Source organism: Myotis daubentonii, chromosome 18 (assembly GCF_963259705.1).
Source record: "Myotis daubentonii chromosome 18, mMyoDau2.1, whole genome shotgun sequence".
NCBI lineage: Eukaryota > Metazoa > Chordata > Mammalia > Chiroptera > Vespertilionidae > Myotis > Myotis daubentonii.
Genome location: NC_081857.1, coordinates 40,927,911 through 40,943,973, shown reverse-complemented (window position 1 = coordinate 40,943,973; position 16,063 = coordinate 40,927,911). Strand labels below are relative to the sequence as shown.

Below are 16,063 nucleotides of genomic sequence, written 5' to 3'. Positions count from 1 at the left end.
GCAATTCGAATATGAAATAAAGTAGACGGTTTAGGGGTCTGTTCTGCAGCTCTCCTACCGACGGGACGGAACAGAGCCTTCGGCAGGGGCCTTCGCTGCAGTGCCCTCCTCAGAGCACCTCACAGGCAAACCATCACTTCACATGAACTGGTGTCGCTTTAGTATGCTAGGGAAATAGTCCCTTGGTTTTCAAAACAAAAAGGTTTAAATTAAACCCTCAAAATAATTTCCAGATGTGGAATTATTATAAGGAAAAGCGTTAAAATATTATTTTGCTGAAAATTATTTCAAACATGGATACACTTTGGTGATTTTAATTTCCTTTAAAATTTTTCTGCTTCTAAAACAATTCATATTAAATCAGCACAACTCTAGAATACTAAAGGAATTTGGGATTTTTTTTTAAAGCAAAACTATGTATTTCTCTTGACATGTGGTATGCATACATTATCTTGCTAGACAACCTTCCTTCCTTCCTTTCTTCCTTCCTCTTTTCTTTCTTTATTTCCTTCTTTCTTTTTAAAATATATTCTCCAATTTACCTAAAGGTTATGCTACCTTCATTCTTAACTTCTAGAAAAGAAAAATGTAAAGATCCAAAACTGATTCTTTTTTTGAGACTGACTGCTTAATATCCCACTAAAAATACCTCCTGGATTGCTGTTCACAATGGTGTTTATTTAGCCCTACCCAGTGGTAAGCCCCTGCGTTGGAGTGCAAGGTTATATTACAGCAAAGAAATAGCTGTGGTGCCTCTGTCTGCCAGAAGCCTCTCATTTAGTGTAATAAAAGAGTGTCCAGTATATTGTTATACTAATAACAGATTGCCCACAATGTCTTCTTTTGAGTATATTTCTACAAGTGGAAAATGTAAGGCTAAAAGAAAGATTAAGGCAATTATAAGAAAAATGGAAGGTAAAATTAAATCCCTAAATTATTCTTCTATAATTATATTTTCTACATACATGTAAATAAAAATTCCGTCTCAGCTTATGTTTATATAAAATGAGTATTTTAAAATCTAAAAACAAAGACCTTATATTAATACTGCAGGTGTAATTCTACCTATCTTTCTTTAAGTATCAAGTAGGTGTCGTGACTTACTAACTGGATTTACAAATATTAAATTTTCTTCTAATTTCCTAGAGTTTATCAATTCTAAAGTATTTCCTAATATTCTTGTATTATCTCTATATAAATAGTAACAGAACGGTATATCTTACCCTATGACCTTTGTCACCTGGCAGACCTGGAAGTCCATCAAATCCTCGATCCCCCTATAAAATCATCATCATCAACAACATTATCATCATCATCACCTTCATCATCATCACCATCATCATCTAACATCATCAGCACTACAATCTTCATCATCACTATCATCACCATCACCATCACCATCACCATCACCACCACCACCACCACCACCACCACCATCACCACCACCACCACCACCACCACCACCACCACCACCACCACCACCATCATCACATTTTCAGTTTCATTCTGTGGGATTATTTCACTGTGACATAATCTTTTATATCAAGAAAGATACTTTAAAACACCAAATTCTGAGGGCTTGCACTGACATACAGGATCTGAATATATGAACAGCTGGGCTCCTGACCTTTGACCCCGGCTCTCCTGGCATTCCTCTTCCTCCGTCAGCACCCGGACGGCCCTGACAACGCCAAGAACATGGTTAAACAAAAGCTAGTATTTTCCGACGAGCACCGAGGACAGTACGACAACAGAGCCGATGGCTTCAGAATCCCTCAAAATACCCACGGACGCCAGCCTTACCCTTTTGCCAGGCTTCCCCGTCGGACCAGGCGGCCCTTGGACACCGCGAGGGCCCTGTACCAAAACATCGCAATTAACTCATTTTCTAACATTCCTGACCAATACACTCAATCACATTGACAGACATGGTTTTAGGAGTTTATACCCAATTAGCTTTACCTTCATCATTTTCTGAATTGATACCTTTTTCTCTTTATTTTATGTCTTAATCGGTTTAACACAAGAAAATCAGTTCTTATGCAAAAGTCCAGATAAACTAAAAGACAAGTGAATCAATTTTTCTAAATGACTTCTTGCAGAAAAGAGTCATATTATATTATTAAGTTTATAGAAGCATGCACCTTCATTTAAACAAAAGGAACACAGTAATATTTTAAACTTTTTAAAAATCCTTATTCATTTTTTTCCCCTCAAAACCTGAGGGTTTTGTATTTCCCTGGACTTAAAACACCCCTAACCCATCCATCTCACTCCTTTTTTGTTTCTGACAACTTTCCCTTCATTCCTGGCAGTTCCTCTCTTAGGTAGTCTTTTATTTCATTTATCACTCTGGGTTATAATTGCCTATTTTTCACAGTTGACTCTCCCATTGAGTTAACTGTTGCAGTTTTGGACTAAATCTGTCTTTTTCTCCTTTATCTTCTTCCAACTCAGCGCCGTGCCTAGCACAGGTTTTTTCAATCATTCATAGAATGCCGGCGGACGCCTGGCAATCCCTAATGCAAATGACTGACTGGCACCAAGCCATGCCAAGCAGAGTGAAGGCTGAAGATGCCCGATGTGTTTCTCTCCTGAATCAGTACAATGCAATGTTGTATCTACATAGGAAGTTTCCCGTGGAGATCGACACACGTTTTTTAAAATAAAATTACACAACTAATCATAGATCAAATGCAGTTCCAGTATAAATATTACATAGGCTTTTATATTTACCTAACTATAAATAATTAAAGTTAATTTAAACAGTATGCATATCATCTGGTAGAAAATGTAGCACATTTGAAATGACAAATAATTTTATGATACTTTATAAAAAGTATAAAGCTAAGGGTGTCTAATACTTAGAGGTTAAGAGAATGCAGCTTTTAAAAAATCATTGCAGAGAGAGGACCCTACCCTGTCTGCACCCAGCTGGCAGGCAAGGGGTGATTAACAGCAGGACAAATCTTGTTTGTTTTCAATGAATATGATCATTTGAATGTGCATCTCTTATTTGCTCAAATTAATCAAGTCATTGGCAGTCAACTGGCCACTAAGGATTTCTCAGTGAAATGAGATGATGTGAGCTTCAAGGTAGTGTCAGTAATTTCTTTCCTCATAAAACAAGTGGCAGACACTCCCATTATCCTATTTGACAACAACAACAAAAGGCAAAAATGAAAGAAGTGACATAAATTGTTTTTACCTGAGGACCTGGGTCACCACTCTCCCCTTTGGCCCCCGATGAACCAGGCCCCCCCTGGAGAGAAAAGTGAGGATGCGGTCATTTAACTGGGCAATTCCCTACCCACTCTTCTCCCACCATTGTCACCTGAGATGACTAAACATTACTCAAAATGTACTTCATCCAATTAGTGTGATTGTATTAATAGGATAACATTTCCAAGTCCTTTGAAATGCATCTCCTCTCAGACTGTATTCCAGGGTGAGCTCCATTGAAAAGCCTATTTTAGGCATAACTACACAGAAGCCAATTTCGTGAAATCACAGGGAAATTGTCCTTAATGTGTGCACCATCGGAGCAATGATGATGACACACAGGCGTCACTTATCATCACACTTACATGTGCCCTTCGGGCACCACGCTCTCACTGCGTCGGGTGTGTGCTGAGTGCGCTCAGGCAGCCAGGACGAGGCAGACAGCTCTTGCTTTTACCCTCAGACGTTTACCAGACACTGCATTCTACAGCAACAGCACGTCAAGAACAGAGGCTACTGCTATCACCGCAACTGTCCCGGAATAATGCCAGTGCCTATTCTTCTCAGACTGGTCTGTGCTTTTCCTCCGAGAACAAGTCCTTGTGACAAACACCTCTTACCAACATGTACAGAATGCACAAAGTGCAACAAAAGCCTGGCACGTTAACTGCAAAAATAGAAAAGCATTTTATAAAGGTCCTGTGAGTTTTTGACATCAATACTAGGTACTCCTTTTAAAAGCACTCATTGGGCCTGTCGCTAATGACCCACTGGGCCACCAAGAAATGTAAAGTAGCCCAGCCAGTGTGGCTCAGTGGATGGAGCGTCGGCCTGCGGACTGAAGGGTCCCGGGTTCGATTCCGGTCAAGGGCATGTACCTGGGTTGCGGACACATCCTCAATGGGAGATGTGCAGGAGGCAGCTGATCGATGTTTCTCTCTCATCGATGTTTCTAGCTCTCTGTCTCTCTCCCTTCCTGTCTGTAAAAAATCAATAAAATATATATTTTTTTTAAAAAAAAAAGAAAAGAAATGGTAAAGTTGCCCAGTCGGCGTGGCTCAGGGGCTGAGCACCGACCTACGAACCAGGAGGTCAGGGTTCGATTCCCGGTCAGGGCACGTGCCCCAGTTGTGGCCTCGATCCATCCCCAGTGTGGGGTGTGCAGGAAGCAGCCAATCAATGATTCTCTCTCATCATTGATGTTTCTATCTCTTCCTTCTTCTCTGAAATTGATAAAAATATCTTTAAAAAAAAGAAAGGGAAAAGTAAAACCACCACTTTTGGGTGAAACTGCAGCATGCTCTGTGGTTTTGCTTCAATCCTGGTGTGTCAAGGTCACATCAATAACAAATAAAATAAACAATAAAGACTAGCTGGTTAAGCTAACCCTAGGAAGGTTTAGAACATTACAACTGAACCTGGTGGTAATAGTTTCTTCATGCCACACAAATATACTTTGTGTGTCTAAGAAGTGAAGGGTTCATTTAAATCAAATTCCTATGCCATTAATAGTGCATTGAATCAAAGTAGGAAAAATTAAAATGCTGCTGTCTGAAAGTGTTAGCTTTCTAGCGCCTCCTGGTGGCTCCAACGTGAAATAACTACTCATAGGACTCCTGAGAAATAGGGCAAGACAGAAACAGGAATATTCTAACCTTGAAAGTGACAAGAATTGTGACTTTCAAATTTCTAATTAAGAATTCCTACAACCAAATGTCTTCCAGAGAAAAACTGGACTCTACAATAAATCTTATTATTAATCACTTAATTGAATGCTAGGGCACTCGATTTATTTTAATTAATTTGCTGCATTATGTCCTCTGTTATATAAGCACTACTTACTCAACAGATTATAATTACTTTGCCCAAACACTTATTCTAAAAATTGTCATGCAATAATTGAGAGTAACAGGACAGGGGGAAAAAGACATTTTCTACGTTTCCTGTATATTTTATAAACTAAGCTCCCATTTGTCTGTTGGGAAGAAAGTACATATTTGTCTTAAAATGTTGACGTAGTCTCTATTTCTTTTTAAATTCTTAATGTATAAAATATTTTGGACTCTAGCGTTAACAGATATTTGAAAGTCTGTAATAATTGGATGTTTTGGAGTGAAGGATAATAGAGAAAATGGTAAAAAGAAGCAATGTGACTTTTTTTCTCTCAATACTTACCTTTAATATTTAAGGAACCTGATACTTCCCATAACAAAAACTTAAGTAGTAAAATTCATTCATCTTGGATGTAACACTGAGAATGCGCACACGGTAGTCAATCTTTTCTTTCTGCCCATGTGATGTGACCCTTAATGACTGTTTGGTGAAAGAGGAGGTGCCAATTTTCTCTGCTTTTACTGGTTCTGCTCCCCACCGCCCTTACCCGCTACAAATCCACTAGGCTTGTGTTTGTCTGGATGATAAGTAGGAAAATTATTTTGGAAAAGACAGTGTTAGAGGTCCTACCTAGACTAATATTTTTAAAGTAATACATGTCAGTGTTTTCCAAACATTCCTGACTATAGGAATCAAGCCGGTGAACTCTTTAAAATTATAGTTTGCCGCTTCCGACCCTGAACCTGTATCATCAGAGTCTCAAGTTCAGGGTTCAAGAGCATTTATTGTTAATGAAATATACAGGTAACCCTTCTGCGCCCAAATCTGCAAAGCACTAACTTGCTTCTGATGTTCCCTCAGCAGGTAAACGGGAGTTATCACTAAGTAGCCATTAAATATTAACACTATTTCTTCCCTTGTTAAGTAGCATGGAATCTTCCATGTGAAATTAGCATACTGTGAGAGGCAGAACAGTAAAAATACGTGATAACACTTAATAATGCACATAGAACTATGTATAATTTACATTCTGTGGGACATATTGTCAGCACGTATATTCCACATGAGCGCATATGATTGAGCGTAAAGCCCTTCAAAATATATGCAATGTTATGGAATTTCAAGATTGAATTAAGAGAACTGTAAGTACATGTAAAACTACATAACAGACGCTTCGATAAAATACAATAGTAAATCTCTTACTCTCATCCTAATAAGAGTAAAAGATATTAAACAGAAGATTGTGTACTTGATTAAGCTTGAATAAAATAGTTTTGCTATGTGTCCACTAAGTAAATCCAAGATAAGATTTTCATTTTCAGGTCTATAATTTCTATAAATACCTATTTCAATAAAGCATATTGAAAGCATATAAAATCATAAAAAGCAGAGTCTACATGACTTTTTATATTGAAAAACAAGTATTTAAAATAGAAATGATTTATTCCATTAATTCTAAAATCAATGAGAACTTGGGTTGCAATCCTACAGTGTTCTTTTTTTCTAAAAAAGACAATATGGTTTGAAAAAAAATCTGCATTCTGTGGATTGCTACAATGCTTACTGCTTAGTAGGTTTCATAAGATTTGAAGATACTTTTAAAAATATTCGTAATATATTAGCAAGCTAGTAAGGAAAATCAAACGCTTATTTTCCAAGAGTCTCTAAAAGACAAATAATTTCTCCAGTGTCTGGATCACTGTGTGGAATACTGCAGGCAGTCTGAGTGTAAGCCAGGTCTCCTGTTTGCTCCTAATATGATGGAATAATTTTCACTGGCCTCAAATACTTTTTCTTTTATTACGGAAAATTCTGTTTAGCATAAAATCAAGTCTCAAGAATTTAATGTAAAATTGAATTTTAGTAACTCTGAATAATATATTATATTTATATGTATAAAAATTAGCATTAGAATATGTGACTATATTTTTCATGGTATTTACTTGATTTGAAAACTTTTCACTGAAACAAAAAAAAATTCATTTTCATCAAAATTTACTGAGGACTCCATTCTAACAGATTTTTTAAATGGAAAGAAAATTAAGCATGAGTTGGTATATATACACCCTAGTTTCACCAGCCAGAGGTATGAACACTGCGTGGACAAAGCTGCCCACGGAACTGCTATTTTAGGGATTTAAACACACATCATCTTGTTGGGGAACCTACCACAGGACCTGGTCTTCCGGTTAGACCCATTGGGCCAGGGGGACCCCTCAGCGCAATCTACAAAATAAAATATATCAACATTAGGAATGTCCTACTGGACTCCCGTGTTCAACCACAATATTCATTGGCACAAGCAACCTCATGTGAAAGATGACCAACACAGGCATGACAGCTCCATGCTAGGAAGAGGCCTGGTTACTGAAGAATCGCTAGTTTCTAGATGGCCTAAGTAAGTATCAGACATTTTTTAAACCTTTGGAGCATATACAATCTTGTATCACATGCTACTAAGATTTATTCAATAAAAAAGGTTAAAATAGATCTTAGAATAAGAAATCTAACATCTGATATAGTTTTCTACTCTGAGAAGTGTACTTTAGAATAATGTATAAACTTCTCTTAAATGTATATATATGTTCAGTACTCGTTGAAAATACTTTTAGGTGCTCTAAGTAAATATTTTCTAGCCATTATTTTAGGAAAGACTATGACAATGAAAGCCAGGTGACAAAATGCAAAATTGATCAAAAGAGTATGGCGATACACTTTTTTTTGACAAATCTCAAATTTAATGTTATATAGAAAAATACATTTATTCTGTGAAATCATAGGCATGCATTACTGACACTGAAAATTAGAAATGTGAAATTAGCATACTTGAAAAGCTGGAACAAGTAGAGTACAAAGAATAAATATCTGATAGATGTTAAATTAGTATGGTGTGCAAGTTTTGAATATTAGTGATTCCAAAGGTGAATACTTGATTATCCAAACAGATATCAAAAACAATTCAGTAATAGAAATAATATGTAAAATTGTATTAGAAAAGTGCACAAGATGAAAACGGTAGGATCTCCAAAGTTTCGCTACTGACTCACCATGAGATTTTTGACAATACACTTCTTAATCCTTGAGATTAAATATCTGAAAAATTGGAATTATAACGCTTGCTACCTATTTCCAAGTAGGTTGCAAGGACTAATAAAATGAGGAATTCAGTGGCCTCGTAAAGTATTTAAGCTCAAATAATTACCTTAAATTTGTAAAAGTAATACAATTTACAAGATAAATTGTAGGGATCATTGACAAATTATTTTCAATATTTTTGTATTTGTTTATGGTAAGGTCTAGTAAACAGATATTTAAATTTTTCATTATCTTTATACATGATGTCACCACAGAATGGCATATTTCTAGGTGAACAGACTGGTAAATGTGTAAACAAATATTGGTAATGAATTTAAACTTATGTTTTCAGATATTTTATACACTCAGATTTATGATGATAAACAATGATATCCCATAGTGATTTACATCACTGAGCAGGTGGGTACCCAGAACTACACCAATTTAGGCCTTTATTTCCTTTCTTCTTTAAAAAAAACTATACTATGAATAAAAACATTATATGACTTTCAACTCTTTCCCAATCCCTTCTTTGATTTACTTATGTATAATTTAATTGCAATAAACCTAATTATTGCCATTGTAGGAAGAAGTGGATGTGAAAGGCAGAGAGTGCTGGGTCTAAGCCCACCAGTGTCTTCAAAGCAAATTAAAAACGTGTGTGTTACGGTGTGGGTGCTATCACCAGAGTTATCGATGGCAATAGTGCAAGGGCCAGTCATTGAATACTCAATTAGGGAAAAAATCCTGCTGGACAACAGATACAATCTTAGCATTTCCCCATCTATATTTAATATTCTACTCAACAGTATTTTGTTCAAAATAGTGGCACCCCCCAGATGCACACACACAGACTCACACTCACTCACGCGTGCGCACAATCTAGCATAGTCGGGTGAGGGCATGCGCCTTGACGCTTCTTACCCGAGCCTGCTGCAGGATCGCCTGGGCCTGCGCTTCCTGAGCAGAGACCACTGGTCCTTTGGAGCCATCGCCGCCGCCGTAGCGAAACTGAGCAAAGGCCACACAGAGAAACTCAGCATCAGCCTTTGCCAAGGAGGTGCCTTACTCACTAGACCACAGCCGCTCACTCAAAAGAGTGGGATTTCACACAAGTCCAAGGTCACGCCATCATGAATCATGATGCCGAGACTTCTTATTTTCTTAGGAAGTCTCCTTCTGCCCGTTAGGCAAGGTCTCTAGACCATGTTCTACCGCTCGTAGAAGGGACTAGAGCAGTGGTTCTCAACCTGTGGGTCGCGACCCCTTTGGCGGTGGAACGACCCTTTCACAGGGGTCGCCTAAGACCAGCCTGCATATCAGATATTTACATTATGATTCATAACAGTAGCAACATTACAGTTATGAAGTAGCAACGAAAATAATGTTATGGTTGGGTCACAACATGAGGAACTGTATTTAAAAGGCCAGAAGGTTGAGAACCACTGGACTAGAGGCTTTTTCCCACTGCTCAGTTACATCCTTTCTGAAAACTCTATCATGTGTTTTTCATGTGCACATATGTACCCATATTATCCATCCATTTGTAAAAATTCCAAATGCACCAAGTCAGAGGTGGTCACAGGGCCATTGCTATTTCATCGAGTAAAACTGGAATCACTGTGAACACAGCGAACTTGAGATATATTTATTTTGTTTACCTTTTCTTTACTAAAAACCGATCCTACTTATATCCCTCCATAAAATTCTAAAGCTTCTTTTAAATTTTAGCTTACAATGCAGCATGAGTCAGTTTCTCACTACGTAATTATTACTTGCTATTTTATTGCCTTTACATAAATAAATCATTTTCCCCAGAGAAGTAGGGCAGCATTAAAAGGAACCTCATGGTAAAGCAAATAACTTTTGAGCAATGAATGACACTAGAGAGATAGCTCTTTTTAAAAGTATCAACTAGCCGGAACCTGTTTGGCTCAGTGGATAGAGCGTCGGCCTGCGGACTGAAAGGTCCCAGGTTCGATTCCGGTCAGGGGCATGTGCCTGGCTTGCGGACACATCCCTGGTGGGGGATGTGCAGGAGGCAGCTGATCGATGTTTCTCTCTCATCGATGTTTCTAACTGTCTATCTCTCTCCCTTCCTCTCTGTAAAAAATCAATAAAATATATTTAAAAAATAAGTAAATAAATAAAAAATAAAAGTATCAACTATTGTTTATATGGTGAAAAACAGTATATTAATATTATGTTGACACATGAAATACAGATTAATCATACAACCAGGATAAAGCACAATTGGGAATATTAAGAAAAAAACTCTATGCTTTGTTGTCAAAAGTGTAATCAAATTCTGAAACCTTAATTCTAAGGTAGAGATTAATATTTACTAGATGTTATTTTCAGTAAAATTTCCCATAATTTCCACAGGCTGCTTGATTTTCTACCTTATAGGATGATTTTAGTGGACCGCTCTGTAACATGGTCCAACAATATTTTTCACAAACAAGATGACAAATGTTAAGTCTTCTTTAGAGCTACAAGAAATAACATACCGGCAACATCAACATGGTACCAGGAGGACCTGGTAGGCCATCAGCTCCTGGTAAGCCAGGACGTCCTGGGGGACCCTAGAAAGTAAAGAAAATCCTCAAAATTAATAAATGAATGAAATAATCACATTTATTAGAAACTGAATAACTTTTCGTAAGTCTACATGATCTCATTGGCATTTGTCTTTTCCTCCTTGGTTAATCTCCTTTTAGTAAGCCTACCGAGGAAGAACTGTATTCATTATACTAGTTAGCATTATTTTCATAATGTGCAAACTTATAGGCTACACAAAGATGGTCAAAAAACCCCAAAAGCAGAGGGATGGGATTTCACATGAAGAGTTTGAGGAGACTAACATAAAAGTTCAGTTTCACCATGTGACCCTGATGTGATGCTCATTATTAGCTCAGACTCTACCAGCCGTCAACTAAACACCCACTGCAGTTCCTGGACATTTTGTCTGAATTCAAATTGAAGAACTGAATCTAAAGTAACAGGTTCATGTCAACATGGAAATTGACCATAAGTTTTCTCACTAGTTATCACATAGATAACATGCACATTCTCTACCCTCACTTTTAAAATTATAGCTAGAAAAGTTAAGACAAATGTTGCACAACATTAAATGTATAAACACCACCCCCACCACAGTGAGACGAATAACATGTTAAGCTTGTGGAATGTATTTTGATTTTTAATCTACGTTATATCCTTTAGTTCTGAGGAGCCCCTTCACTTACCCTATCGCCAGGGTCGCCGGGGGGTCCAGACGGGCCTTGTAGACCTGGAGGGCCCATAAGACCCTACAGAGAAACAAACCAGCATCTGAGTCAGATTCCTGCTCTCATTAGGATGCAGGCAAATTCATCCGACCAACATCAAAGAAGAGCTCATTTATCTTTCATGAATATACAACTATCTCTCAAACAATTGCCCTATTTATCTTCCTATGAACAGACAACATATAGGGACCACTTTGTGGCTATCTGGACTCTCCCTCTATGAAGCTGCTCTCCCAATGGAGGCAGATGGACCAGGGAAACACAGGGAAGAACTCCCCAAGGTCAAGTCCCTGAGGTAGATGTTGGTCCCGGGTCTTACGGAAGGAATGGTAGACTCCCAGGATTAGACCTCAAAAACGTGAGAGTCGTGTGGAAATGTAACATCATTTAGCCTGGAGGCAGTCTTATATTTTCTTTTATGGGTAAAAGTATTTAAAGGCACCAGTATCACATACTTATTTCAGATGATGAGATTTCAATTAATCCCACAAAAGACAGAGGTTGTCATAACAAAGTCAGATCAGTACAACTACCTGCGAATAAAGACCCAAGCAGTGATGTCAGCCTCACAGGGAAAGGACAAAAGGAGCTGAGAGTCACTCCATTCAGAAACACAGACAAGGCAGCCACAACCTCTTAGAATCCTGGGCCCCATTCACGGAGATATGTCTACACCTTTTCCATAAAAATAGCCACGGCTTTTCTTTTACTTGCATAACTTTCAGGTAGAGGTTGAAAATGAGGTTAGATGCGGAGATATTTAAGCAACAAAAATATTTAAAACAAAATATATTTCCACTGCTCTCAAAAGAATCTCAGCGGGAAGCCGGGGTGGGTGGTGGGTGGGAAAAGATCAACCAAAGAACTATGCATATATGCACAACCCATGGACACAGAGGATAGGGTGTTAGAGGCCTGGGGCAGGAGGGGGGGGGTGAGGATGGGCTCTACCACCCTAGAGAAAGGGGGACACCTGTAATACTTTCAACAATAGAGGTGTGTGTATGTTTTTTAAAAAGAGTATCATTTGGATAGCCAAATCAGAAAGCAATTCAAGGCCCAGGTCCACTGAACAAATATCCGCCTCTATAATACTCAAATTAGTCTGAAATATATCAATTCAATAATGTAACAGAAATCTTATATCTGATTATTTAAAAAAATCAAGACAAAAATAATCGTAAAACATTTCCATACCGCAGGTCCGGCTGGCCCTGGTGGTCCTTCGATCAGCATTCCCTAGAATAAGGAAAAACAGGCTTTTTTCCAAGGAAAGTGTAACCACTCACCTTTTACCTGCCTGACTCTAAGGAAGCATTTTAAAAAGTGAATTCTCCATTCCTACCACATAAAACCAATCACAAACACTTTTGCATGAGGAAGGGCAGAAACTCAAAATGACAGACATGGGTCCCTGGCCTCAGAGAATCTATGGACTCGTTAGAAAACATATAAATATCCAGATCAGCCACATGACAAGGGGAACATGCTAAGTGCTTCCAAGAAGAGTAAAACCAAGGCATGTGACCAGGTTGTCCCCAGCTCCCAGGATAATTCCAGGCTCAGAGCAGGGACTGCAATACTGGTTGTGTGAATGGAAGGGACACCCAAGCACTTTAATTCAGAAAAGGGGAGAAAAGTGCAGGCAGAAGCAGCTGGGATAAATATGAGATCAGCTCTTAAGTGGATAAGAGAACCTAGTACTATTTCAGGATAAGAACCAGGTCCAAAACGTTCATGATTCTACTGCCGAAAATTGTTTTGTCATTTTTAAAAGTTGGTTGTAAATGTTCATAACAAGGGCAAAGTCATTCGGGAAACACATATTTTTAAAAGCCTTCCGTTGAGCATGTGGCATCTTTTCTCAGATTGTGGAGACATAGAGTGGATAGCCGATAATGTCCTTATAGGTGCAGCGCGTTCATTTTTATTCACCCGCCATCTTTTTTTAATGTTTATGTCACTGTAATTTCTGAAATGATATGCAGAACCGTGAGGCCAATGGTTAGACCCACTGCTTTAGTTCTAATGCAGTAGTTTCCCCAAGGTGTTCAGCAGGTAGAACAGTGACACTGCTTTCCAGAAAGAATATGTTTCTTACCAATATCTGGAGTGGTAAGAAAATTAACATAGCTTTAAAAGTCATGTTTAGAGTGAACTGGAGCCTTTTGGGGGGGGGGGTAAGGAACTGAGTGTGTTTTTTAAAATCTTCATTTGAGTACCTAACGTTATTGGGCTATGAAACTTACTTTTTTCATAGGTATTTGTATCTATGTCTAATAAAGTCCACTCAGACCTAAGAGGAGAAATCACTGGCCTGGAAGCCGGAGGAGCTCAAGTCTAGTGACAGCTCCACCTGCAAACATTCACCCCCAAGGGGAGCACTGAAACCCCCGAATCTCAGGTTCTTTGGTTGTAGAACGAGGGAATTAGACTAGACACATTTCAGCCACTTTCAAAGTCCATAACTCTCTAGTTTTGGTTTATTGAGATTCCACTTGCCAGAAATGGCCTCACCGACTCAGTTATCTGTGACAAATTATATACACATTTGGACAACAGAACTGTCAATGGACACAGGGAAATAACGACCAACCTTCACAATGTGTCCACACCAGTACTTACAGGTTCAACGACCGCTGGCTCTCCTTTCTGTCCTTTTTCCCCGTATCCGCCATGGCCATTTATCTGTTGAGTGAAAATTCAAGCAGCCTGTCTTTAAATAAATAAGGCCATTAAGTACTTTTTAAAATATATATATATATATATATATATACACACACACACACACACACACATATATATGTGTGTATATATATGTGTGTGTGTGTGTGTGTATATATATATATATATATATATATATATATATATATATATATATGAATGATTTCAGAAAGGAAGGAAGGAAGAGGAGAGAGAGATAGAAACATCAATGATGACAGAGAATCATTGGCCGGCTGCCCCCTGCACACCACCTACTGGGGATTGAGCCCACAACCCAGGCATCTGCCCCGACTCGGAATCAAACTGTGACCTCCTGGTTCATAGGTCGATACTCAACCACTGAGCCACCCCAGCCGGGTCAGTATTTTTAACAAGGCAATTATCTAAATGTATTTTAAATAACCTATTAAAGTGTGTTTTTTAAATAGCAACCTAATCAAGGTTTAAATACTGAAAATATAACATAGGAAAACATAATGAACATTAATACTGAGTCCTGAATGAGAATGAACAATTGCTTCTTAAAGACAGAAAGATAAAGACATCCTCAGACCTTAAAAATTGTTGCAAGGCATTAATCAAAAAGTATCATCAAATTAAAGTTAATAAAATGGAGGAAATGAGTGGGGGAAATGGGGGAAGGCGGTCAAAAGTTTAAAATAATAACAATATAATAATAAGTATGGTGCATCACCGAGCATCACCAAAATATAGTGTAAAAATCAGAAATTTCACTCATCACCCAAAATCATTACCACTACATTTTAATCACATCAATAAAGAGAAAAATCTGGATGCAATTCTATTCAAGATTAGCTTTCAACAAAGACTCCAGCTGTGTGGCCAGAGATACAACGGGGGCAGGTCCCCAGGGGGGACAGTCTATCAAGATGTCCTAGCTGTGATAAGTGTTCAAAATTTATATGAGGAGCTGGGTTTTATTTATTTTAAAATGTTTTTATTTATTTTTAGAGTGAGAGGAAGGGAGAGTGATAGAGAGACAGAAACATCGATGAGAGAGGAACATCATCGATTGGCTGCCTCCTGCACAGCCCCTACTGGGGATCGAGCTGCAACCGAGGTCCATGCCCTTGACCAGAATCGAACCCGGGACCCTTCAGTCCACAGGCTGACGCTCTATCCACTGATCCACACTAGCTAAGGCGATAAGCGGCATTTTAAACCTGGAAAGACATCAAGACGAACATGGAAATACTCCCAAAAGAATACACAACGACACAGAGCGTAACACAGACTTACGCTGGTTTCTGTGATATCGGTTTCTGCCGGGACCCCTGGACCAAACTCTTCATTAGTGGGGCTCGTTTGCTTATCTTCATAGTCTTTATATTCATAAAAATCATATTCGCCTAAATCTCCATCTACCGGGAGGTCAGAGTCCCTGCCGTCTATTTCTTTGTTCTCATACAGTGTATCCTCGGGGTTTTTCCTCTGGGCCTCATAATCCTCTCCGGTTAGATATTCTTCGGTAAACACATCTTCCTCGGGACTTGGCTATCCATTTAAGTTGCAAGGAATCGGAGAACATGAAGGTTAAGGTTAGTGAAGCAAGGTAAGCATTTGCAATCACAGTTCCATGGGATGTGATGGGAGGCAGCGGTTCGAATGCTACTCAAGCGAGTCTGAGCACTATTTCTGCCAGGATCGTTGAAAGAAATAGTTCTGTACATCGGTATGTACAAGGATACATGGCTTTCTAACATGTTTCCCAATAGTTCCAAGGCAAATATTCACATGGGTTCCACATGTGTATTTGCTTGTTCCATTGAAAAGAACCTTGTTAGTCAATTTGGTATTTATGGTTTAAGATTTGAATAATAAAATATGCTCTTAGTGAAAGATTGCTTAATTTTCAAATCTCGCAGAACATCCTTGTGCGATATAATTACCACCGGAAA

General features: G+C 38.4%; 1 protein-coding gene across 1 annotated transcript in view; it reads right to left on the bottom strand.

The window, feature by feature from the left end:
* Positions 1-16,063, bottom strand: part of COL11A1 (collagen type XI alpha 1 chain) — a 143,226-nt gene that overhangs the window by 78,958 nt on the left and 48,205 nt on the right. Inside the window, exons 8-18 of the mRNA XM_059673716.1 lie at positions 15,405-15,659; positions 14,046-14,108; positions 12,618-12,659; positions 11,379-11,441; positions 10,641-10,715; positions 9,055-9,141; positions 7,225-7,281; positions 3,209-3,262; positions 1,804-1,857; positions 1,628-1,681; positions 1,224-1,277 (exon numbers count right to left, since the gene is read on the bottom strand). Of these exons, the coding sequence (XP_059529699.1) occupies positions 1,224-1,277; positions 1,628-1,681; positions 1,804-1,857; positions 3,209-3,262; positions 7,225-7,281; positions 9,055-9,141; positions 10,641-10,715; positions 11,379-11,441; positions 12,618-12,659; positions 14,046-14,108; positions 15,405-15,659 (858 nt within the window). The remainder of the gene's footprint in view (positions 1-1,223; positions 1,278-1,627; positions 1,682-1,803; positions 1,858-3,208; positions 3,263-7,224; positions 7,282-9,054; positions 9,142-10,640; positions 10,716-11,378; positions 11,442-12,617; positions 12,660-14,045; positions 14,109-15,404; positions 15,660-16,063) is intronic.